The sequence below is a fragment of the Nyctereutes procyonoides genome, unplaced genomic scaffold (genome assembly GCF_905146905.1).
Source record: "Nyctereutes procyonoides isolate TBG_1078 unplaced genomic scaffold, NYPRO_anot_genome, whole genome shotgun sequence".
In the NCBI taxonomy this organism is placed as follows: Eukaryota; Metazoa; Chordata; class Mammalia; order Carnivora; family Canidae; genus Nyctereutes; species Nyctereutes procyonoides.
Window position 1 is genome coordinate 5026435 of NW_026575128.1, and position 26696 is coordinate 5053130.

Genomic DNA, 26696 nt, shown 5'->3' on the forward strand with positions numbered 1-26696 from the left:
ATAAAGAATTATACACATGGCCAAGTGAGGTTCAGCCCAGATATGCAAAACTGGTTCATAATGGAAATAAATCTAGATAATCCACTATCCCAAGACACTAGAGAAAAAATGATCGTGTCAATGGCGTAGAAAAAAGTATCTGACAAAGTTCAATACCCATTCATGATAAAAACTCTCAATAAGTAGAGGGGGAACTTTCTCAATAAAGAGCATCTAGAAAAACAGTATAGCTAACGTACTTAATGGTGAAAGACCGTGACCTCTCTTAATGTAGAACTGGAAATCCTGGCCAGCACAGTAAGGCAAAAAAAAGAAATAAGCATACAGATTGGAAAGGAAAAAAAAAAAAAAACCACCTTTATTTGCAAATGAAATCACGTAAAAAAAAAAATCAAGGAATCTGCAATAAAACCCAGAATTATAAGGGAGTTCAGCAAGATTTCAGGTTACAAGATCAACACAGGAGAAAAGTTATCCAGAATGCAGCAGAGAGACCAAAAAAAAACAACAACAAAAACCAGTGGGTGAAAAACAATAATAAAGGATTACTACGTTTGATTTGAGTTCCAGGAGAGGAAAGTGAGGCCCAGGAATACCTAAAGATGAGAATGTCTCCGAAGCAGGGGAAGATCACCGACCCAAAGGCTGTAGAAGCCCAGACTTCCAAGCAAGGCGGGGGTGGGGGGTGGGAGGATGAAAAAAAAAAAAAAATCCGGGTCGTGATGGTGACATTGCAGGACCCTGGAAGGTGCCAAAGGCGCGGGTAAGCCCTATCACTACCTGCACTTCGAGGGCCCGGCCTGGACCGCGGGGGAGTCGGCCCCGGCGGGTCATGACCTCGGCCCTGCGCGCGCTGCCCTCCGAGGGGCCACGGCGAGGTCTACACCCGGGGCGACACCCGCCCGCACCTCGCGACCCGGCTCTGCGGGGCGGGAGGGGGCGGAGATCTGGGCGGGGGCCCGGCGGGAGAGGGCGGGGCCCGGCGGGGGGCGGGGCCGGCGCGCGCCCCGAGACCCTGCGCGCAGGCGCAGTGCGGCGCGGGCGCCCCCTGGCGGCGAGGGCGCGCAGGGCCCGCCCCCAGCTCGCCGCCGCCGCCGCCGCCGCCGCCTCAGCCCAACATGGCGATGCACAACAAGGCGGCGCCGCCGCAGATCCCGGACACCCGGCGGGAGCTGGCGGAGCTGGTGAAGCGGAAGCAGGAGCTGGCGGTGAGGCGCCGACGGCGGGGCGGCCCTCCGGGGCCCCGCGCCCGCCCCCGGCCCCAGGCCCCGGCCCGATCGCGCCGCGGCCGTTACTCCCCCGGCGCCGCGGCCGGGAGCGCGGAGCCCGGAGCCCGGAGGCCTGGGGGCGGCTGCGCCTTCCGCGGCCCGAGCGGCCCGAGCGGCCCGAGCGGCCCGGCTGGCGGCGGGGACGGGGGCGGGGCGGGGGCGGCTGTGCGCTGGGCCTCCCGCGGACCCGGGGCTCGGGGGCGGTGCGCTGGGAGGGGGGCTCGGGGGGGGCCTGCGATGCTGGGGGGGCAGGTGAGGCCGAGGTCCCGGGGCTCGGGGGGGCCTGCGATGCTGGGGGGGCAGGTGAGGCCGAGGTCCCGGGGCTCGGGGGGGCCTGCGATGCTGGGGGGGCAGGTGAGGCCGAGGTCCCGGGGCTCGGGGGGGCCTGCGATGCTGGGGGGGCAGGTGAGGCCGAGGTCCCGGGGCTCGGGGGGCCTGCGATGCTGGGGGGCAGGTGAGGCCGAGGTCCCGGGGCTGGGGGGCCTGCGATGCTGGGGGGGCAGGTGAGGCCGAGGTCCCGGGGCTCGGGGGGGCCTGCGATGCTGGGGGGGCAGGTGAGGCCGAGGTCCCGGGGCTCGGGGGGGCCTGCGATGCTGGGGGGGCAGGTGAGGCCGAGGTCCCGGGGCTCGGGGGGGGCCTGCGATGCTGGGGGGGCAGGTGAGGCCGAGGTCCCGGGGCTCGGGGGGGCCTGCGATGCTGGGGGGGCAGGTGAGGCCGAGGTCCCGGGGCTCGGGGGGGCCTGCGATGCTGGGGGGGCAGGTGAGGCCGAGGTCCCGGGGCTCGGGGGGGCCTGCGATGCTGGGGGGGCAGGTGAGGCCGAGGTCCCGGGGCTCGGGGGGGCCTGCGATGCTGGGGGGGCAGGTGAGGCCGAGGTCCCGGGGCTCGGGGGGGCCTGCGATGCTGGGGGGGCAGGTGAGGCCGAGGTCCCGGGCTGGGGGGCCTGCGATGCTGGGGGGGCAGGTGAGGCCGAGGTCCCGGGCTGGGGGGGCTGCGTGCGGGGGGCAGGTGAGGCCGAGGTCCCGGGCTCGGGGGGCCTGCGATGCTGGGGGGGCAGGTGAGGCCGAGGTCCCGGGGCTCGGGGGGGCCTGCGATGCTGGGGGGGCAGGTGAGGCCGAGGTCCCGGGGCTCGGGGGGCCTGCGATGCTGGGGGGGCAGGTGAGGCCGAGGTCCCGGGGCTCGGGGGGGCCTGCGATGCTGGGGGGGCAGGTGAGGCCGAGGTCCCGGGGCTCGGGGGGGCCTGCGATGCTGGGGGGGCAGGTGAGGCCGAGGTCCCGGGGCTCGGGGGGGCCTGCGATGCTGGGGGGGCAGGTGAGGCCGAGGTCCCGGGGCTCGGGGGGGCCTGCGATGCTGGGGGGGCAGGTGAGGCCGAGGTCCCGGGGCTCGGGGGGGGCCTGCGATGCTGGGGGGGCAGGTGAGGCCGAGGTCCCGGGGCTGGGGGGGCCTGCGATGCTGGGGGGGCAGGTGAGGCCGAGGTCCCGGGGCTGGGGGGGGCCTGCGATGCTGGGGGGGCAGGTGAGGCCGAGGTCCCGGGGCTGGGGGGGCCTGCGATGCTGGGGGGGCAGGTGAGGCCGAGGTCCCGGGGCTCGGGGGGGCCTGCGATGCTGGGGGGGCAGGTGAGGCCGAGGTCCCGGGGCTGGGGGGGCCTGCGATGCTGGGGGGCAGGTGAGGCCGAGGTCCCGGGGCTGGGGGGGGCCTGCGATGCTCCGGGGAGGGGGCAGGTAAGGCCCTAGGTCCCGGGGCTCGGGGGGCATGTGCCTCCGATGCTCCGGGGGGGCGACAGGTGAGGCCCGCGGACCCCGCCCGGCAACTCAGGCAACTCAGGCTGTGCCCCGGCACCTCGGCGGACGCCCCCTCCCCGCGACGCCCCCTCCCCGCGACGCGGCGCGTGCACCGCCGAGGCCCGGCTCACCTGCGGCTGCCCTTGCAGGTTTCCATGGCAACTGACAGCCGGGCCCGAGACTGGGGGGTTGCCTACCCCTTTCGCGCCCCGGCGGCGCCTTTGTGCGTGGGCATGGAGGCCGCTCAAGTCCTGCTGACAGCTGGCCTGCCACGAGCCCTCCGAAGCATATGCAAAATCTTGCACGTTTTTTGGGGGGCGGGGAGGGACTCTTTTAAGATTTTTTTATTTTTTAAATTTATTTATGAGAGAGAGAGAGAGAGGAGAGAGGGAGAAGCAGGCTCCATGCAGGGAGTCCATCGCGGGACTCGATCCCGGGACCCCAGGATCGCACCCTGGGCCAATGGCAGGCGCCAAACCGCTGAGCCACCCCGGGGTGGGGGGAAAACTCTTGACAGTGGCCCTGCCACGAGCCCTCTGAAGCATATGCCAAATCTTGCACATTTTTTTTGGGCGGGGGGGACTCTTGACAGTTGCCCTGCCACGAGACCTCTGAAGCATATGCAAAATTTTGCACATTTTTTGGCGGGGGGGGGGGGGGGACTCTTGACAGCTGCCCTGCCATGAGCCCCCTGAAGCATATGCAAAATTTTGCACATTTTTGGGGGGGGGGGGCAAGACACAGGCTCTCTGCATTCCCTTCTATTCCCAAAGGGCTCCAGCAAGACAGGTCTAAGGTTTGCACAGTGTTAACCTAAAGCAGCCTTCCTCTCCCCACAGCTGGTCTCCTTTCTCCTCCCTGGATGGTCTCTACTATAGGGGACCTCGAAGGTCTCGGGCTAATACTAAGTGTCTGGTCTGGTCGGAATTAACGTTTGCATTTAAAAGATATTATCCATCCATGTCCTTGTTTTTTCCCCCATCTCCCAGGAAACACTGGCGAACTTGGAGAGACAGATCTATGCTTTTGAAGGAAGCTACCTGGAAGACACTCAGATGTACGGCAATATCATCCGCGGCTGGGATCGGTACCTGACCAACCAAAAGTGAGTGTCACAGTCCTGTTGGTGTTGGTATTGTGCCCCCAGTCGTTATTTATTTTTCCGATTATCTACGTTCTTGGTAGCAGCTTTGGAGGGAGCCGGCGGTAAAGTGGTGGTGTGAAAAGCCGTCTGGGGTCCAACGTGGACTCTGGCTCAGCCTCTGCCTCACTGAGTAATTGTGGACAAATCCTACATCTGGGAAACAGGGGAAGTCGGGCCGGTGGTACAGGGTGGTGTGAGGCATAAACCAAACGCAGCGAATGACAGTACCTGACGTATCACTTTATTAGTGTTTCCCTTTTTTTTTTTTTTAATCAGTCATGAGTTTCACCTTTACAGTATTTGCCGCCCCTGTGTGCTGACCATATTACAATTTAGTGATAACTATTGAGAACTGTCTAAACGTTTTAAACATCTTCAGGTTTGACATTGAAATAGTACTGTGCACACTTGATGCCCCTGACCTGCTTTCACCAGTTGTTAACATGTTGCCACATTTGCTTTCTCTCTAATGTATATAAACATACACATATCTATACTTTTTTTTTAAGATTTTATTTATTTATTCATGAGATACACAGAGAGAGGCAGAGACACAGGCAGAGGGAGAAGCAGGCTCCTTGCAGGGAGCCTGACATGGGACTCGATCCCGGGACCCTGGGGTCATGCCCTGGGCCAAAGGCAGGTGCTCAACCACTGAGCCACCCAGGGATCCCCACATACCTATATCTATACTTAAAATTTTTAGAGGCACCTGTGTGGCTCAGTCAGTTAAGCATCCGGCTCTTGATTTCAGTTCAGGTCATGATCTCAGGGTCATGGGATCAAGCACCATGTCAGGCTCCATGCTGAGCATAGAGCCTGCTTAAGATTCTTTTTCTTTCTCTCTCTCCACCCCTCCCCCTCCTCTCTCTCTCTAAAAAAAAAAAAAAAAAAAAAGTCAAAAAATTTTGATGTCATTACAGATACATGGGAAGTTGCAGCAATATTACAGAGGTCCCGTACCCTTCACCTAGTCTTTCCCCAATGGTTGGACTTTATGTAACTGTAGTAGAATATCAAATCCAGGAAACTGTCATTGGTACAATGTGTATGTGTGTGTGTAATTGTCACTGCCGTGTAGACTCCTGCGTGCACCACCTGCATGCACCACTGCAATCAAGATACAGAAGTATTTCATCACCACAAAGATCTCCCGCCTGCTACCCCTTATAGTTATCATCGCTTTCCTCCATACTTTTTTTTTTGTTAACCATTTAAGCAGATAGCATGACACTTTGCTATCTAATTATGTCAGCATTTACCTCCTAAGAATATTTTCTTTTCTTTTCTTTTTTTTTTTTTAAAGATTTTATTTATTTATTCATGAGAGATACATAGAGAGAGGCAGACATAGGCAGAGGGAGAAGCAGGCTCCATGCAGGGAGCCTGACATGGGACCCGATCCCGGGTCTCCAGGATCACGCCCTGGACCCAAGGCAGGCGCCAAACTGCTGAGCCACCCAGGCTGCCCTTTTTGTTTTTTTTTCTTTTGAAGAAGAAGAATATTTTCTTACCTAACCACAATTACTGCATATAGAAAATTGCATTACATTAATAGTATCATCTACTATAGTCTTTATTCAAATTCCCCTAATTGTCCCCTACTTTGCTTTGCAAACCTATGCTTTGCTACCTTGTTTTGATCCCTTCAGTGTTCATGTATCAATATTCGGCTATTATGTCTCTCTTGTCTCTTCATTTAAGAGAGTCCCCCACCCTTTTTGGCAGTAAAGTTGTTGGTGACACTGTCTTGCAGAATGTTCCAATTCCAGATTTTTCCTTTTGTGATGAGAGATCCTTTAAGGATTTTTGGCGAAAATATTGCGTAAGTGATTTGTATGCCTGGTGTGTTGTTTACCTCTATTTTATTGGGAGGCACATAGTGTCAGATTGTCCCATTATTGGTACAAAGATGGAGCATATGATTTCTCCATTGTAAAAATTTATTTGTTCTCTGTAATTTATAGGTAGTTTGGGGGCTGTACTTTTAGGCAGTGTGAATATACCGCTTTTCCAAATTTTTATTCAGTGGTTTTAGTATCCACTGTTGATTTTTACCCGACTCATTTGATATACTGTGGATTCTGATTTTACTCTTCCTGGTACTACATGGATCACTGGTAGTCAGAAAGAAGAATCTTCCCTTCATATCTTCTCGCCCTTTCATTCTGTATCTCTGGCCTTCTCTCTTTAGTATCACTAGAGACCAATGGATTTTTTTTTTTTTTTTATTTATGATAGGCACACAGTGAGAGAGAGAGAGAGAGGCAGAGACACAGGCAGAGGGAGAAGCAGGCTCCATGCACTGGGAGCCCGACGTGGGATTCGATCCCGGGTCTCCAGGATCGCGCCCTGGGCCAAAGGCAGGCGCCAAACCGCTGCGCCACCCAGGGATCCCGATTTTTTTTTTTTTAAGATTTTTATTTATTTCACAGAGAGAGAGGGAGAGGGAGTGCGCACAACAGGGGCAGTGGCAGGCAGAGGGAGAGGGAGAAGCAGGCTTCCCACTGAGCAGAGAGCCCCCCAGGCCCCTGGGATCACAACCTGAGCTGAAAGCAGACATGTAACCGACTGAGCCACCCAGGTGCCCTGAGACCAGTGCATTAAAAAAAAAAAAAAAAAAAAAATTAGTGTGTGGGAATCTAGTACCGTTACTTTTTTATTGTGGAGGTTTATTTTTTGTTATAAACTTACTGAAATACATACAGAGAAGCACATACGTCATAAACATACAGTTTGATGACTTTTCACGAAGCAAACACACCCATCATAATCCTTTCCAGTGCTTGATTTGTCCCAAATGTGGCCAGAGGAAGCCTCCTTTGTCCTGCTGATGTGACCCTGTTAGACCCTGTTAGTCTTCAGGCATTTTGCTGCTTTCTGTCCTAGCAGGGTCTCTTAGCCTCACCTTGCCCTTTTCTTATCCCAGAACTGAGACCAGCCATTTCCTTAAGGAACCCTGGCTTGTTCTTTAAATTTTTTTAAGTTTTTTTTTTTTTTTTTTTTTTCCCATTCACGAGAGACACAGAGAGGCAGAGACACAGGCAGAGGGAGAAGCAGGCTCCCTGCAGGGAGCCCGATGGGAACTCGATCCCAGGACCCTGGGATCACACCGAGCCAAAGGCAGATGCTCAACCCCTGAGCCACCCAGGCGTCCCTCATTACATTTTTTACATTAAGCTTATCTGACAAAACCATTTCATGTCACTAGTCTATGCTAGCCGTTTTTAATAATAAGTATCAAATACATATGAAAATGTTAACGACAGTGACCCAACTGAAGTAATGTCCCACAGTGGAGCACCCTCCTACACGCTGGAAACCGTTGCTGTCTGGGTGGGCATTCAGCGTTAGGGTCCTGTCAGTCACTCCAGACGGTGTGAAGGCATTTCTGTCTGAAAGCTCGTAACTTTAAAAAAAAAAAAAAAGACAGTGAGAGAGAGAGTTCCTTACTGTGCCCTGGGCCATCCTCAACTCGAGCCATAGATACAGCTTGGTGCTTATGAGTTTCTTGTGTGTGTTTTAGAAACTCCAATAGCAAAAACGACCGAAGGAACCGGAAGTTTAAGGAAGCTGAGCGACTCTTCAGTAAATCCTCAGTTACTTCAGCAGCTGTAAGTGAAGTGGGGGGAATCTTTCTGTGGCCCATTGGGGAGAAACCCCTCAGTTAAATTTCTGCTAGTTCCCTTTCTCCCTGCTGTCCGGGGGCTCTCTGGAGGTCTGTGATAATTTTTCTAGTAACAGATTTCTTCTTCTTTTTTTCTTTTAGGCAGTAAGTGCATTGGCAGGAGTTCAGGATCAGCTCATTGAAAAGAGTAAGTTTTTTTTTTTTAAACTTCTTTATTATTTCATTTTTAGGTTTGTCTTTACCTCCTATCCGACTGTGTCTCTGAAGACTACATCTCTTATACTCTTCTTTTTTCTAGAAGTTAGGGAACCCTTTAAGTCTCCTTAATCCTGTCTTTTTGTTGTTGTGGAGGAAGAAACCATGTCCCTCTAGCCTCTTCTATCATGCAGAGGTTGACTGTAGCTGTTCAAAGACACAGAGATATGTCTTTGCTGCTGATAAGTGTTAGGGAGTTTTTTTTTTTTTTAATTTCAGACATATCTGATAACTCTCCATGTCCCCACTTTAATAATTCTTAGGAAAATCTGATCCTGTGAACAGAATGTACCTATGTGTTCTTAAATATAAAACATAGGATAGATAGTATTTACTTTGTAAAGAAATTGTATCATTCTATGTAAGCCATACAGTCTAATTCTGTTCTAAGATCTGGTGATGGAATACAGATCTGTGCATTTATATTTCTGAGACTCTGCGTAGCTGTATTAGACACTCTTCCTGTACAGTGGGTCACTTTGAAACATAACCTGCTTTTTGTATCATGGCTGTGTACTTCTTTCAGATGGTATATCTTATGGGGTTCAGTTCTTGTGTTTGCATTGATCCAGTGATTGGAGGAAAAAGGATATTGGTAGTTTGGGAATTAGAACTACTCAGTGACTTTTATTATTATCTCTGTGTTCAGATTTCTAAATAGAAAAATGTCTTCTAGTTCTTTCCACTCAGATATTCAAGCTCAAACATTTTCTCTAAAACCGAATTGTTCTGTTTCCTTCAAAACTTGTCTGCCCAGTTTTTCTGTTAGTATTTCTGGTTTCCCTCATTCAAGACTTTGTAGGCACCTTTGACTCCTTTCTGCCGGCCTAATCAATAATAACATTTGATCCCTTTGATTTTTCTTTTGCTACGGTTTAAATAAGTTACATCTTATTTCTCTTCAATCACTTGCCACTTCTAGGATGTAGAGCTAGTATTATCTGCTTCTGAGGTCACAAGACTGGTTAAGGAACACCCTGGACCTCACTCCTGTGAGTTGAGGTGGAATGATGTCTGACTCCTCAGTTTCACAATAGCCTATAATCTTCCTGTTGGCTCAGTGGATAGTTCTGCATCTGTCCACAGAATGGCTGCACCTAGGTACTCGTGAAGAAACGACCCTTAAAGCCACTACTTGCAGAAGCTCAGCTGAGAGACAAGTACTTAGGTATTAAAGGTTTTCTGAAGCATATGCAGGCCATCCATTCCCCTGAGATCTTCCCCTTGAATTGGGTCACATCCTGGGAATAGGTCACACTGGTGTTTCTTGGTCTTCCCTATAAAGTTTCTTTTGATTTATATTTTGGTCCTGCTAAATGTGCCACTCTTTTATAAGAGAATGTTGTGCATGTTTACTATCATTACTCATTACTATATCTTTTTCTTAAGATTTTATTTATTTATATATTCATGAGAGAGGCAGAGACACAGGGAGAGGGAGAAGCAGGCTCCCTGCAGGGAGCCTGATGTGGAACTGGATCCCAGGACCACGGGATCACAACCTGAGCCAAAGGCAGATACTCAACCACTGAGCCACCTAGGCGTCCCTCATTACTGTGTCTTTTAGGAATAGTTGTTTTCCCTGAGGGGTGCCCAGGTGGCTTAGTTGGTTAAGTCTCTAGCTCTTGGTTTCCCCTCAGGTCATGATCTCAGGGTTGTGAGGTCGAGTCTCCCATCAGGCTCCACACTCAGCTGGGAATCTGCTTCTTTCCCTGTCCTCTCCTTCTGCCCCCTCCTCCTGTGCTTGCTTGCACGTGCACACTATGACTCTTTATCAAGTAAATAAATAAATCTTAAAAAAAAAAAAGAATAGTTGTTTTCCTTGAACGAGTTGATTTTTACTGAATATCTGTTAATGGACTGTTTCTTTGTATAGGTGCTCAAATGGTCAGTGTTTCTCGTCTAGAAAGCAAATCTGAATTTACAGCCTATGTTTTGGGAATGAGTCTTAGTACTGCATCCAGCTTATTAAGTCTTCTATTCCTCTTTGTTTTACTTGTCTCATTTTAAATGTATTATATTGGACTTTATTATATGGATCTTGGTAAACTGCTTTGAATTCTTTTTAGAATAGAGAAGTACATAAATACTGGAGTTCATGAATTCAAATGATCAGAGCCCCTTTAAAGTAATTCTGTTGAGTTCTGTCTCACGACCTGTCATCATTTCCTCCTGCTGGTTTTTTTTTTTTTCCAGAGAAGGGGGAGGGGCAGGGGGAGAGAGAATCTCAAGCTGACTCCCTGGGAGTGCAGAGCCCAACATGGGGCTTGATCTCAGGACTCTGAGATCATGACCTGAACCGAAATCAAGAGTCAGATGCTTAACCCACTGAGCCATCTGGGCACCCCTGTTACTCCTTTTTTTTTTCTTTTTCTTTTAAAGATTTTATTTATTATGAGAGACACACAGAGAGAGAGGCACAGACACAGGCAGAGGGAGAAGCAGGCTCCATGCAGGGAGTCCAATGTGGGACAGCCACCCAGCCTTCCCTGTTACTCCTATTTTTTAAGTTTATATTCATCTTGATTTTCTGCAGTCAACTACAATGTGTCTAAGTATGAATTAAATTATCTGGCGTGGGTTTCATTGGACTCTTTGGCTTAATATTTTTTCATCAGTTTTGTTACCTCTTCAGATACTGCATTTTCTCTGGGCTCTCTCCTGTCTCTTCTCCTACTCTGCTTACATGCATGTTAAACTTTCTTATTATATCTTTATGTCTGTTATCAGCCCTTGCATGTCTTCTGTCTTTGTCTCTGGGCCACCTGCCAGCTCACCAATTCTTTCAGTTGAGTCTGATTTGCTGTTAAACCTTCCTTGATTTTCAAATTTTTTGTTACTACATTTTTAATTTCCAGAAATTCCACTTATTTATTTCTAAAATCTACTATGTAATTTTTCAGTAGCTTTCTCTGCAATTTTTAAACTTCCTTTTGCTTCTTTAAGCAGAGTAAACCCAGTTGTTGTATATTCTGTTTTAAATTTCAATCTCTGAAGTCTGTCGTCTGTTGCTTCTGCCGGTTATTACTCATAAAGTTTAATTTTAATTTTCCTGTGTGCCTTGTTATTTTTGACTGTGTACTGCTCATCGTAACTTCAAATATTTTTGGAATAATTTGAGAGTGAGGGTAAAGGTGCCATCTTCCAAAGACTTCATGTTTTCTTCTGCTGGGTGCTTAGATGGTGAGGGTCCTTGGAAGACCCAGGTGTTTCAAACCAAGGTTTAATTCCATGAGAGAAATGGTCTACTTCACCTGTTGCTCTTTTTCCTTTGTACAGAATCTCTCCAGTGTTTCAGAATTTCTGCATAACAAATTTGTGGAATGACTCTTGTGTTCTTCATTTTTGATGGTGATGAACTACACATTCTTTTCTCTTAGAATTTTGAGTTGCACATTTTTAGATCTCAAGGATCTTGGAGTTTGGCATTTTTGGCATTTTATTTTCAAACCATTCTGGAAAATTTTCTTTAAAAATGCAAAACTTTCTGCTTCCTTTGGCTTATTTACCCAAACTAGAATGATAGAGAGGATTAGCAGGGTCCCCAAAGGGGAATTTTATGCAAATCAGTGAAGCATTGTATGTTTTTGTAAAAAGAATAAAAGAAAAACAAACAGGCAGATTTTAACCAGTTTTCTTTAAAGGATCAGCATAGTTTCTGCTGTTTGTTTTATCAGACTCCTCTGAAGCTTTCATTAAACTAGATCTTTCCTCAGCATTTACATCATTCCAGTGGATAGGGAAATGGCTGTGTGAAGCACTGTTGGATATCTTTCTTTCCTCCTTTAAAGTTTTTGTGCTGATCAAAGTGCCTTGGTATTCAATAGGTATTTTGGTTTTTTTTCTTTAAATAAGGAGAGTGCCTTGTTTGTAGGTGTATTACACTTCCTCAAAATCTGACATTCTTTACTCTAAAAACAGGGTGCTTACTTATATGTCAACGAGGAATGAACTTAGGTGTATTTTCCTCGTGACAGTGTCATAGGGGACTGACTTGCTGCTGCACTTAGGGGTGTCGTAACGCACCCCTTTTGCTCTCACCCTTCTGCTTCCATGAGCCAAGACAATTATTTTTACTTTGTGGTCGCACTTTATATTTTAACAGTGTTTAATCTCCCTGGCTGCAGTCCCTGTTATAAATCACTTCTAGCCCCATAATCCTAAAACATGAGTTTAGACAGATAATTCAGGAAACATTCATTGTTGAATGTCACGTCTCTGTTTAGAAATACTTGACGACTTTGCCTTATGTCCTGTTAGCAACTATTTTACAGCAAACTGTCTCCTGTTTAGAATTTGACTTGGCATGTTTGTATATCTCAAGGATATCGAGACTTGAACACTGTGTTCTAGACACATTACACAGACACTTGTATTTATCTCATCTATTCCTTAGAGCAACTTCTTGAGGATAGGTACAGATTATTAGGTTCCTTGAAAGTAAGAGAACGTTGTTGTACCTCCAGTGTCGAGCCCACTGCTTTGTCCATAAGAGATATTCAGGGTAGAGAAAGATTTCTTATTTTACAGATGGGGAAACAGGGTCTGAAAATTGAAGCAACAAGTCCGGTCTTTTAATCATCATCTCACATTGTCTCCCTAGGTCAGATCCTTTAAGGCTCCTTCAGGCCCCTCTTATTTCTCAAGCCTTTTGCTTAAGAGATGTTTGATTCATTTGTCCCAAATGTACCTTGTGTTTTCTCATCTCTGCGCTTTTGCTTGTGCTATTTCTTGTCCTTATTATGGCTTCTCATTTATCCAGTCCAGTTCAGATTCCACCCCTCAGGGAAGCTTTTCTTGCATAATCCACTCTTTCTTCTCTGGCTCCCGGGAAACTTAATATCCATATCAGTCCTTTGGGACATCTGTTACTGCCTGGGATGTTACTTTCTCAGAGAGGTAACACAGGTGGATTCTCCATTCATAGGGCTTTGATTTGATTTGTATGTGTTTGCACGTGGGTGCTTATAGAACATGACCTCCTCATCCATTTACTCAGTATTCCCATAGCAGCTGGTCCAAAATGAGGAAACAGTTGATTTGGTTGATTAATGTCATTTGATAGAATTGTAGTGCAGGCAAAATTTGCTGTATCTAACTTGCCTTTCTTACTTGTCTCCCACCTTTTTAGCTAATCCTCGGTTCCTGCCCAGCGCCTACTCAGTCCTGTGCCCCTTCTCTCATCTTTTCTATAATCCAGAGCTTTTGTGACCTCATGCTCCATCAGCCTGTTCCCTCCCTAACCAGTGCCTCCACCATTTGCAGTTCTAGAGATGACATTTTTTACCTGCATAAAGATAGGACTGGCTATGGGAGAAGAAGACTTTCTGGATTGTCCCTTCTCCACTTTAGACTCCTCTTTCTATATTTTGTTTAAGAGGCTTTTTTTTTTAATTAGAAAAGTAATATATTCTGATTGTACTAAGTAAAACTATTTAGAGGTGAATATGAAATAGGTTAATTACCTTGTAACCAACATCAACAGCTTGGCATTATCCTAACATACACACACACAGATACACAGAGGTGGGGATTTTTTTTAACTTGGAATTTTAATTATGCACATAAAAGGGATTTTTTTTTAAGGAAAAAAATTGGATCCAACAATACATATTACCTGCTTTTTCATTGCTCACATAGGTTCCTGCAGGTTGAGTGCATAGACTAGCATATAGAGTAGTGATGTGTTGTGTGGGCTTTGGAGCCAAACTATCTTTGAGTGAATCCTGACTTCACCTTATTGGCTGTGTGATCTTGGGCAAGTTTCTTAAACTCCAGCCTCTGTTCCTTCTGTCAAATAGTCATCACAGTTGTAGAGGTTTCTGTGAGGGTTATGGCTATGATACATTTAAAGTGTAGAGAACAGTGCCTGGCTTCTAGGAAGGACTCTCTGTTAGCTATTGTTATAACCTCATGTTCTTTTCAAAAGCTGAAAATACCCAGCTGTCTGGTTGTGCCTCCTCTTGGTGAGTATTCACACTGTGTCCATTTTCCCCACTGTAAACAATGTTGCAGGAAAGTTCCTTGTATACTTGGTTGTTTGTAATGGGCTTTTTATTTCTATATGACTGTCCCAGAAGTGGCATTACTGTGTCAAAGAGTGATTTTCATAAATACAGCACAGTTTCTTTGATTTAATGGAAATATATATTTGACCTTTGTCCCTGGTCTGGCACACAGCTCCTAAAACTGTTGGAGTCTTCTGAGTGGTAAGAATGACTAGCATATACTAGCATACAAAAGAAATTTTTGTACACTAATGGAGATGACTCATGGCTGGTGGCCCCTAGAGAGCTTCAGGATGGGGTCTTAGAACTTTCAGGCTTACCCCAAACCTCAGAGAGCGGAGGGGGCTAGAGACTGAATTAATCACTGGTAGACAATGACTTAATATGTATCATGACCGTACAATGAAACTTCCTTAAAAACCCCTGAACTATGGATGGGCTCAGTTAGTTAAGCATCTGACTTTGGCTCAATTGGTTAAGCTCATAGGTTAAGCCTCCAACTTTGACTCAGGTCATGATCTCAGGGTCCTGGGATCAAGCCCCGCATCAGCCTCCCTGCTGAGTGGGGAGTCTGCTTCCCCCACCACTTCCCCCCAATTGTGCACACTCGCTCTCTCAAATAAATAAAATTAAAAAACAACAACAACCCCTTAAACTGTGGAGCTTTTGTTGGTGAATGAGGTAAGGTGCTAGGAGGGTGGTGTGCCCAGAGAAGGCACGATAGCTCCCTGCCCCTCCCCATACCTTGCCCTAGGCATTTGGCTATGTGTGCGTTGTGTCCTTTATAATAGATTGTTAACAGTAGGTAAATTGTATTCCTGAGTTCTTAGGGCTATTGTAACAAACCTGGGACTTGAGACTAGTATGTATGTATGTATGTATGTATGTATGTATTTATATTATTTATATTTTATCCATGTACTCATGAGAGACACAGAGAGAGGCAGAGACACATGCAGAGGGAGAAGCAGGCTCCCTGCAGGGAGCCTGATGTGGGACTCGATCCCGGGACCCTGGGATCACGCCCTGGGCCGAAGGCAGACACTCAACCCCTGAGCCACCCGGGCGTCCCGAAACTAGTGTTTAACGTGGGGGGCCCACTTGTGGATTGAGCCCTTAACCTTTGGATCTACCCTAATTCTGTTAGTTAAATGTCAGAATGGAATCAAATTGTTGGTGTCTGGTGAATCAGGGATCGGGTTTTGGTTTTGGAAAACATCCTAGACTTTCCAAAAAGAGTATCACCGTTTATACTAAAAGCCTAGCTTGGGAAGGCCTGTTATAGATATTATCGGGATAAACTACAGGGGAGAGAAAATGCTTTTTAATTCTTTATTAAAGTGAATTTTTAAAATCTGTGCAAATAAAAAAGGTAAAAAAAAAAAAAAAACGTGTGTATCCATCACACTGTCCCAATCTCAGACCACAGTCAGTGCCCTGTCCATGTCTAATCTACACTCTCTTCTACCCCGTGTTACATTGAAAATCCTAGACATCATATTTTCTTGAATGCACGTTTCAGTATGTATCTCCAAATGATAGGTTTTTAAAAATTGTGGCAAGAACACTAAAAACAAGTTCCATGGTTTTGCTTTTTTTTTAAAGTAGGCTCCACACCCAGCATGAGCTCGAACTCATGACCTGAGATTAGGAGTTTTGTGCTCTACCGACTGAACCAGCCAGATGCCCTGACTGCCACAGGTTTTTAAGTGCCTGATATGATGCTGTTAACCACTGGTGCAGTGTTGTACAGCACATCTCTAGGGCCTGTTCATGTTGCGTTACTGAAACTTTCTACTCCCCATTTCTCCCTCTCCCCGGCAGCCACCATGCCTCTGTGAGTTTGACTATTATAGATACTTCACCTAAATAGAATCAGACAGTATTTGTTCTTCTGTGACTAGTTTACTTCATTTAGCATGATCTCCTCCCGGTTCATCTGTATTGTAGCATATGACAATTTCCTTCTTCCTTTTTTTTTTTAAGGCTTAATTATATATTCCACTGTATTTATATACTGCGTATTCTTTATCCATTCATGCATTGGTGGACATTTATGTTTTTTCCACACCTTGGGTAATGTGGATAATGCTTCGGTGGACATAGGAGTGCAGGTATCTCTTCAAAATCGTGATTTCAGTTCTTTTGGATAATTACCCACAAGTAGGATTGCTGGGTTGTATGGCACTTCTATAAACGATAGGCTCTTACCACAATAATAACAAAGCATGTATTACTATTACATTTCTTTTTAATGCTGAATAGTACTCCACTGTATGGATATACTACATTTTATTTATGCATTTATCAGTTAGTGCTCGTTTGGCTACCACGTATAGTGCTGCTGTGAATATTCAGGACGAGTTTTGTGTGAACCTGTTTTCATTCTTCTTGGGTTTATACCTAGGAGTAGAATTGCTGGATCATTTGGTAACTGTATCCTTAGCCTTTTTAGCAACTGCCAAACAGTTTCTAAGGTGGCTGCACCCTTTTTTGTTCCCATCAGCAATGTATGAGGTTTCCGTATTTATGTATTCTTTTCTTGTTAGGCTTCCTTTTATGGTCATATCTAAAACTATTTGCCTAATCAAATGGGTTCTAAGAGTTTTATGTTTTTGGCTCTTCTGTTTAGGCCTGAAATTTTTGAGTTAATTTTTGTGTATAGTGTGATAGGGGTCCAGCTTCGTTCTTTTCTTTGAGGGTGTCCACTTGTCCCAGCATTATTTATCAAAAAGATGATTCATTGAATTGTCTTGTCATCCTTGAAAGCCATTTGACCCTTAATGTATGTAAGGATTTGGGCAGCCCCGGTGGTGCAGCGGTTTAGCGCCACCTGCAGCCCAGGGCATGATCCTGGAGACCCGGGATCGAGTCCCAGGTCGGGCTCCCCCTCTGCCTGTGTCTCTGCCTCTCTCTGTCTCTCTCTGTGTTGCACATGAATAAATAAATAAAATCTTAAAAAAAAATGTATGTAAGGATTTGTATCTGGACTTTGAGTTCTGTTGATCTGTATGTCTCTTCTTATGCCAGTACTGCACAGTCTTGGTTACTGTAGTTTTGGGTAGTAAGTTTTGAAGTTGGTGAATTTTTATATGAAATTGGTTTTCCTGGGGATCCCTGAGTGGCTCAGCGGTTTAGTGCCTGCCTTTGGCCCGGGGCGTGATCCTGGAGTCCTGGGATGGAGTCCCGCATTGGGCTCCCTGCATGGAGCCTGCTTCTCCCTCTGCCTGTGTCTCTGCCTCTCTCTCTCTCTCTCTCTCTCTCTCTCTCTCATGAATAAATAAATAAAATATTAAAAAAAGAAATTGGTTTTTCTGAACCTTAAAGAAGCAGGATTCATAAGCATACTTTTTCTAGCTTCACAGTTGTAGAGCTCCCTCTTCTGTTGCTTTCAAGATATGTTCAAAAGTAGGGTTCCATAATTTCTGAGATCTGGTTCCGTTTCTCTCTTCTGCTTTTTGGGGACCATTTCTTTTTTTTTGGGGGGGGGGAGGACCATTTCTTTACCTCTTTTACCCACATGCTACTGCATTTGACATCCCTTCCCAGCGCTTTATAATACAGTGAAGATACAAACAGAAGAAAACCACTCCCTGGTCCTGTTGTCCACCTAACCTCTTCTGACAATTTTTAGAAACAGTAATACAAAAAGGAAAACCCATGTATATTTGGACTCCTCCAGTAGTTGAGTAAAGTGAAAGTATTTTTCTATCCTTATCTATTATGGTTTCAAGAAATTCCTTTCAGGAAAAAATAGATATTCATTTACCATGGAACCCAGGCTTCTTGTGTAATTATTAATCCTATTAGTGTATTGGCTGCTTAAATGACCCTTGCACAGCCAGGAAGAGGTCCTCATGCTCCTGTAGCCCCATCCCCCAGCTGTCCTTAGGGAGATTGCCTCTGGTTACACTGTTTCAGATTACCTGTGTTTCCGGAACTCTGGTAACTTTGATGCTTTGACTGTATATATATCTTCTGTCAGCAAGTATTTTCCTTACAGTTAGAATGTATGGTCCTGGAGGATGGGAAGTAGTTTCTTTTTTTATATATTAGTGCTCAATAACCTCTGTCCTGGCTGACGGACAGACTGCCTGAGGAGTGCTGCTGATGCTTCTGGGACTTGTGTTTATTCCCTCCAGGGGAGCCGGGCAGTGGGACGGAAAGTGATACTTCTCCAGACTTCCACAATCAGGAGAATGAGCCCAGCCAGGAGGACCCTGAGGATCTGGACGGATCTGTGCAGGGCGTGAAGCCTCAGAAGGCTGCTTCTTCTACTTCCTCAGGGAGTCATCACAGCAGCCATAAAAAACGAAAGAATAAAAACCGGCACAGGTCAGTGGTCGGGGACCCCCCCCCCCCCGCTGCCCCCCTACCCCCTGCTCCCCTGCCCAGAGCTTCCATGACCACTGCTCAGTGAAGGGACTTCTCTAGAGGAAAAATTTGTCAGGATTGGCACCATCTTTCTGTTGCTGATGGGGAGAAATTGCTGTGGTCCAAATGAAAGAGGCACAGTTTTCTCCAGTAGAATTTCTACTTAATTTAATGGTGGGCATTAGAGTAACAGCGAAGGAAGACAGCCTTCTCACTGTATCCAGTGTAGAAGAATTTCATTCCCTAAAAACATTATTTCATATGGTGAATTTGAAGCAGAAAAGGGAAAGTCTGTATAATAGTACTTGGAAAATGGCACTAGGACGTGTTGGGAAGCTGCAAAGTGGGAGAGAGTCTTTTGCTGCATATCCTGATCCCCACCTATACTTAACTTCCTCGTGGGTGGACCGAGCTGATCTGATATGCCTTTTTTTTTTCTTTCTCTTTTTTGATTGCTTATGATTTCTTTGTTTTATGTATCTCTGTAATATGCTGATTGCACATATCAGAGAGGAATAATGTAAAGTCTGTAAGATATGAGAGTGCTTTTCTAGGTAATATTTGTCCACTATGTGTGTTTTTGTTTTTTTACAGTGCGTAATGAGATAGGAATGACATCAGTGGACAGAGAGGTCAGGTGTCACCCAGAGAGGATTTTAGCATTCACTCTGCCTGGGGTTTGTATGATGATGCCAGGGCCTATTAACTCAGATAATTGGAAATTACACAGCTGCACTCAAAATGGGTAATGCATAGTTTCTAGAGTGAGCGAGCAATCTTGCTCTGATCTCAAACTTCCTTCTGGCAGGCATGAAAACCAGGTGTCCCTAGGCTGGCTTTTGTCCTGCTCCTCTTGGGAGCTCGTACTGAGATGAAAGGGCACAAGCAAGAAAGGGGCGGGATTCCCTGTCCCCCAGTGCACTTCTGGGTTAGGTTGCCTTACAGACCTGTGGGATAACCAAGGCATTCATGTTGTTAGCTTCGTGGTTATGGCACATGGGGATAATATACAATGAACTTGAACTAGTTGAAGCCTCCTATAAGCATCAGCAGATTCTCTAATTCTTTAAAGAATTTTTCTTGTCAATGGCGGTGGTGGTTTTTAGACTGCAGAAATAGTATTTCCTCCAAAGAGTGACTCAAGATCGCTGCTTAACGCTTTCCTGCAAACCAAAAGTCACTATGCCGGTCTTGTAACGGCAGTAAGAAATAGCAAAAATTGCACATCTTATTTTGTGTGTAAGGTTATAGGCTGTTTAATCACTGTGGTAGGACTAATGTTAGCTTATCACAAACAATAGCAGGGAACCAAAGTCTTAAAATATTTTTTTAAGTTCAGATAATTAAATATCGGGCTCTGTGTTGCTTTTATGAAATTTATTTCAGTGTCATTTTAAAGCAATAATTCTTTTCCTATTTCACAGTGTTTAGAGCAGGGGGACAATTCCTTGAAAGTTTCTGCGACATTTTTTCCATTAGTGATACAATAGAGAGCTACCATTTATTGTAGGTGACACTTCCCTTTTTGTAATGCCATCATCAGTTGACTGATAAAAGGGAATTAGGCAGGAACTGAACTTCCTCCTGTACGTTTCTAGTAGAGTTCCATAAGAACAGCACTTCTTCCTACCCTTTTTTCTCCTGGCTCCCAGAGCTAACTCCTCCCAGAAAAACAGAAGGATTTCTAAAGATCATGGATGTTCTTTATTGCTTTCACAGATGGTGTTTTCTGTTTGGAAGGCTGGCTTTTTTTGTCATCCTCCTGGTTTACTATCTGGCTGGCCTTCTCCCTTGGCCATAGGCACATACGTGCCCTCAGGGAGCAGAGTGGAGCTGATTTACCTTCTTCCTGTGTAAAAGGCTCTGTGCACCAGAGTGGCGTCTCAGTGGCCAGTTAAGGTTCTACATTCCCACCATCTTCAGTCAGGATCTGTCCAATCCCCTTGCCCCCTCACTGCTATCTTTGTGGTTCTATCAGATTGAGTGAGGGTGGGGCACTTTGTTCATACACATTTGTATATTTGCATCTGGTACAGTACTTGTTTCTGCTCCCAACACGCCACACCCCATATACTCAGATAAAGTCAATAGTGAATTATTTCAACAAATGTCTGACTACCTACTGCGTGCCAGGCACTGTTTAGGGGTGAGTAAAGCAAAGTGGGAATAGATACGGTACTGTAGCAAAAAGGAATAACTTGGATTTGTCCTCCTTAGGAATATGAACACTTGTCAAATAATTTTTTAGCATTCATAAATGATCACAGTGTCCTAAATTTTTATATTTTACATGATATCTGAATCTTAAGTCCCAGGGCCTTTAAAGAAAAAAGTTGAAGTAATAACTTGTAGCTACTCTTATAGGTTTTTCCTAATATACAAAACTCTAGAATTCTTCTAGGTAGTTTGTGATGTTTTCATTAAGTAGGTACAGTCTGATTTGCAAAAGAAACTAAGATAGGCTGATGCGCCTGGATGGCTGTCAGTTAAGCAGCTGCCTTTGGCTCAGGTCATGATCTCAGGGTCCTGGGATCGAGCCCTATGTCGGGCCCCTTCCGTGGTGAGTCTGCTTCTCCTCCCTCTGCTCTTCCCCCTGCTTGTGCACTCCAGCTTATGCTCTCTCATTCTCTCAGATGAATAGATAAAATCTTTTTAAAAAATAAAATGTTTTTAAAAAATTGTTATGCTGAAAGTGAATTTTTAAAATTTAAGTCTTATTTAAGTAATCTCTACTCAATGCGGGGCTCAAACTCAAGACCCCAAGATCAAGAGTCACATAGATGCTCTTCCAGCTGAGCCAGCCAGGCGCCCCTGAGATTTAAATTGATAGTTCCTGGTTTGTACACTGTGTACTCTTCCCCAAGTGACTTAAGTGAGGCAGTTGCATAAGAGATTGAAGTTACACTTTGCTTTAGCTTCACTCTTACAAACATGGGCCAGGAGGAAAAGCGAGTATTTTGCATTTTGTTTTAGCACCTGCCTACAGTGTGAAAGGTGTTGGAGCCAGCCAAAGAGTGGTATCATGCTCAGGGTTGATGTTTGCTTTGGAGGTCTGCCCAGACCATGGTCTGTCAGCAGCGATGTCCGAAACAGCCTCCTCCCCTGCACTGTTCCCTTCCAGATCCCTGGGGCTCAGGTGCTCGTGGATGTCAGCTCTCCTTTGTTTTATTTAGTAGGGATGCTGTACATTGGGGTGTTCTTAATACTAGCCCTGACATAAACAGTTACCTGCCATCACCATTTCAGGGGCAAAGTGATGTGGCTCTGCAGTTCTCTGGAACAAGACTGTCACCAAAGTTTATTCATTTGACCCTTGGCCTCCAGGATGAATGCTCTAGAAAAAAAGAGTACCATGTTCCCTGGGCATTCCTAGAACTTATAACTTTAAGTTGAGTTAAAAGCTGCAAAATGTTTTCTTTGAGAAAAATTTATAATGTTTTGATCTTTTATGTTGGTCAAAGTATATTGTGCTGAATTGTTAGTACTGTCTTCAAAGCACCTTTCATTATATGACTAAACCCTTCTTTCTCTGTTTCTTCTAATGTCCTATTTATATTTTTCACTACAATTACGTATTTTAAAAGTTCTAACTCTGAATCTGGCACCTAATAGACAGCCTGCAGTTCCCTCGTTTTCTAATGAAATAACTTTTCCTTTCATAGTCTGTTCTTCTGATACAAAATCCAGTGAGGGAAGGGACTCTCCCAACCACAGAATCTTTGGTGCTTTGATGTTTGAAACTTTATGGCTTAAGATTCTTAAAGCTGATTTTGTTTCTACGAATCTTGCTAGGGTGGCTAATCGACTAATTTATTCAATTAGTATATTAATTTCTATTGCTTTCTTCCTTTCAAATGCTGCCCCTCAGCCCGTCTGGCATGTTTGATTATGACTTTGAGTAAGTTTGATTTGAATTAGTATTTGTGCTGTGTTGTTTAGTGTGTAGAGACCAATATGCCTTTTTGAGACCTTTCTAACCCATAGTTTATCTGTTTAATTGTAGGTATGTATATTAGGTTAGGCTGGGAAGTTTTTTTTAAAAACAGAAAAACGTGATGGAGGTAACATTTTATTTAATAACTTAAGCAAAATTAAGTAAACTTCACTTTTATGCGTTTTAATTTCTTTAAAAATAGATAACCTGTACTTTAATTCACATTTAAATTGATTTTCTGGCTTTGCTTCATAAGGAGATTAATAGTTTAAGATCTTGATAATTTGCTTTGGAAAGATTTGAAAATTGAAATTTGTTTAATTTCTTTTGTGTTTCATGTCCAGAAATGCAAACTCCTAGTCTCTTTCATGTTCTTAATCATTATGTGTCTCAGTGATTATCAGTGATACAGTTAAAAAGCTAACACATTAACATAGAGCATGCTCTCTTAATCCAATCTCTTTAACACATAGTTTTGAATAGCTTTAAAATTATATGGCTTTTATAACTGCTGTATATTTCTTTTTGTCATCTAAGTTTGCCTTGTGGCGAGAGTATCTGCTTATGTTTTTAAATACTTGCTTAATAATATCTGGGTAAACAACTAAGTATGACATAGTCTAATGAAGAATGTGGGTTTTACTTAACCAAATAGTCTTTGTTATAGCTTGTGCCCTATGCAGTAGCTGATTCCTGGCCCCTCTTTCCGTACATTAAAATGCAAATATCTTTTATCTTTTCTATCACAGGATTGATCTGAAGTTAAACAAAAAACCACGAGCTGTAAGTATCAGCCAGACCATTTCAGAGAGGCTGGTGATTTTGTAGATGATTAGAAAAACGTGTTTGTCTTCAGAGCTGAGTGTTCCTAATCTCAGGTTATGCCTCTCCTCTTAAAGGCTGGGGTGTCCGTTTGGATACACTTCAACTTTCAGGTGTTACTTACTTTTTGGTATGTTTTGGATAGAGAAAGGGGTCACACAGTTTTACTGAAGAAAAAGTCCCTTTGCTTAAAGAATGAATTGTTAATACCGGTTGCTTTAATTTTTATTTTTGTTTTGTTTTTGATTGGTGAGCTCAGGGGGCCTAACTAACAAGGGCAGAATTGAGGTTTTGGTCCCTCTGTGCCCGTGGAAGACAGGACATTTTCAGATGTGAAATATTGTCTGTTGCATTTGAAGTAGAATCTTTGGCTACAGAACAATCCCCAGCAGGGTTGTAAATGAGTTTTTTTCTTAGGTTCCAACTAATGTTCTGCCGAGAGTAAGTTGGGACTTGTGTTTTTCTCTCTTTAGGACTATTAGAAGACTCATTAGTGCAGAAGCTTCCAGGCTGTAGAGCCCTGCTTCCCTCCTCCAACCTCACAAAGATAAATATCCCTCACCTGAGTGCGCGGCCATCCACCTCTGCTTTCCCAGACCCAGTGCCTGTGACTCTGAATAGTTTGTTCTGAAACGTGGTGACAAGTCATTTCTCTAAGACCACACTGGATCATTTACTGTGTGTCATGTTTAGTAACAGAACTGCAAGAAGACCAAGACATGGTTATAATTCCAGCAAGTTGCTAACTCTGCATTTCTCCCTTCTTGGAATGAATGTGTGTCCCCTACCCCCCCCACCCCCAACCCCCGCCCCAAAAACTGGCTGGCACCAGCTTCATCTGTGATACCCATTGAGAAATGTTCTCTGGTTTTGTTTATGCTGAAGGTAGAACATAGGTCACGTTTCAGAGGGAGGCTGTAAATATCTGGCATTTTCTTATTTTGTTTGTGTTTTATTATTTTTCTATTGTTTTTACCATCTTCTTTTCTTTAGGGACTTTTTGTAATGCCGTTGTACAGCTCATACCTTCCTGCCAACATATCTGGTAATCTGTTTCATGCAGTTGCCAACATTCTTAACTGAAAATAATCTGGTTTATCATAGAGAAAATGGGGAACTTGGCTCTGTGTTTTTGCAGGGGGAAGGTAGAGAGGGTTTATTTAATAATTACCTATCTTAAATCTTTCTGCATTGGAAGCAGTTTCGTGTTCAAGGAACAGGAAAAGCTGAAAAAAAAAAACCTAAGTTTAAATCAATCCTTTTAAAATAGATATTTTTATTCTTTTATATAAATAAAATTTCACAGGTGTTGACTTCTCATGCTTTACTTTTAAACCTGAGATTGTTTTTTCACTTATTTTATTTATTCGTATCATGCCTTATGGAAATTTCTCCCTTTTTCCATTTTTCTCTCTTTGCTGGTATCTGCCTGACTAAACATTGCTCTAAAAATCACTAAGGCATATGGAAGGGCTCAACTTTGCACCCAAAGCTGGTAATGCCTGGAGTTCTTGAGCAGAGTGAGAGATAGGATCCGCGAGAGCCAGCAATGCCCAGCAAGACTGCCCGCCCCCCTTCCTCTCAGAGCCAGCTGGGCTGGGGAACTTGCAGATTTGTTGAACTCCTGTCTCTTGAGTGGGGCTCTATCTCGGCCGCTCATGACTCACCTGGGAAGCTTACAGACCTACTGATGCCTAGGTCCCCACCCCCAGAGACTCTGACTGGGGTACAGTCTAGTTCCTGGGATTTCCTGCCACAGAGGCCCTGGGGTTCTGATAAGAAGCCAGGTTGAGAACCACTGCATGAGGAGTGTCTGATTGAAATCCTATGTTGCGAATCAGTCTAGGGGATGAGATTTGGGGCCCCGCCTTTCTTTCGATGCTGTCCAGTCCTAGTCCTCGACTTAGGCCCATATCTTTGTTAGAACAAGTATGTTGCATTGTGATAATATTGGTAGAGCTGAATACGGATGGCGTCTGTTAGCAAAACGCGTCTACCTTGTCAGATGTGCGAAAGCTTTCACTCTTGTTCTCAAATAAACTTTTTTTTTTTTGACTCTGTGGCTAATTAGATGTCTTTGGTAGCAGAACTCCAATGTCAAAGTTTTTGAGAAAATAGCTGCTTATATTTAGATTGTTCCCTGAAAAAAAAAAAAAAGCTATAAAGTTGAAAACTGAGGACTAGATTTCTGTACCCTCCTTTGTCAGTTTTTATCTCTCTTTTCCCGGGAGAGAGAAGCAGGGCTTCCTGCAGTCTCCGTGACCCAGAGGAAAGCACACAGCAAACCTGAGACTATTTCTCTCATAGTTGGATATTTGCTTGAGATACGGTGGGATTGCTCTTAAAAAACTGTATTATGTGAAGACATGCCTGTGTATATGACTACACACGTGTGCGTATGATCCTGGTTAGAGGCAGGCTGCTTGCTCTATACTCATTTCCTCTGTAAAGTTTTCAATCATTGATGAGGGGACCTCCTGGTTTCCTTGTAAGCTGGCCACAGACTGAAGATACTTAAGAGAGACTGCTTATGTTCTCTAAATTGGGAAGGTTTAAGGAAAAAAAAAAAAAGAAAAACAGATGCTTACCATGCTTGTGATATTTGTGACTTTGGTTATTGGTAACTATGTTATTCTGACAAACTGAGACCTGACCTGTGACCCTGCCAGAAGGGTTGCCAGGACCCCTTCCTTCTAGGCAGGCTTTCACCAGATTATTTGAGTCAGGAATAGTGTTTTACTTTAGGCCTTTAGCCTTCTCATCTCCACACTGGGAAGAGGTTGTCCTTTGCTCCTCTTGGTAGTGATAAGACATTTTTAAAAAAATCCAAGCACTTGGTAGTTGTATTTTATGTCTCCTCCTGGGAGGATGGTGTCTGGACAAAGCTCCCGAGGGAGTCTCAAGTATGCTTGCTCTTCCAGGGGCTTTGAGGAAATAGTTTATTTTGTCGAAACTCAGAATGTCCTGAATAGCACCAAACCCTGCAGGTTGAAGACAGAAAGCAGGGACAACCCACAAAGCCAAGGATGGGCAGCTCTGTAGGGCCGATGGGAGGGACTGGGGGAAGTGCCCTGAGTTGGGCTGGGCCCGTGTGGGCTGAGAGCAGGGGCTTTCGAAGCTGCTGTACACGTCTTAGGGGCCTTCGGATTGCTTTGAGAAATGGAGTCTTTGGGCGCTACAGAATAAGTCTCCTGCCACAGAATAAGTATCCTGCAAAGAGTACCCTTGATCCCTTGACACGTGCAAGTGAATAAGGGAATTGAAACAAGTATTTCAATGGCCTGACTTTGAAAAGAGTGAATACACTGTTTTGAAACACTCTGCAACCCAGTTTTTGCTTTTATTATGACTTCTCTGCCCCTCAGCCTCACTCCAAAGTACTGAGGCATGAATTACTACATTTAAAAACTCAACGTCTGAAGCCCGACTCCAGGGCCACTGTGCTGGTGCCACCTGGAGCAAGAGCACAGGTGTGCGTCCTTGTT

General features: G+C 45.2%; 1 protein-coding gene across 5 annotated transcripts; it reads left to right on the forward strand.

The window, feature by feature from the left end:
- The first annotated feature begins 1087 nt into the window (after positions 1 to 1087).
- Positions 1088 to 25262, forward strand: MEAF6 (MYST/Esa1 associated factor 6). Of its 5 annotated transcripts, XR_008666652.1 has the most exons (9): positions 1088 to 1208; positions 4036 to 4151; positions 7717 to 7804; positions 7960 to 8005; positions 18224 to 18416; positions 22324 to 22353; positions 22459 to 22516; positions 23139 to 23172; positions 23685 to 25262. XR_008666652.1 is itself a non-coding variant. In XM_055341901.1 (8 exons), exons 1-8 carry the CDS (start codon positions 1119 to 1121, stop codon positions 23691 to 23693), a joined length of 606 nt encoding a protein of 201 aa, XP_055197876.1. In that variant the 5' UTR covers positions 1088 to 1118; the 3' UTR covers positions 23694 to 25262. The 5 variants fall into 5 exon arrangements, 2 of the variants coding, with proteins under 2 accessions (XP_055197876.1, XP_055197877.1); XR_008666654.1 differs by having other exon boundaries at positions 19050 to 22516; XR_008666653.1 differs by lacking the exon at positions 22324 to 22353.
- The last annotated feature ends 1434 nt before the right edge of the window (positions 25263 to 26696 follow it).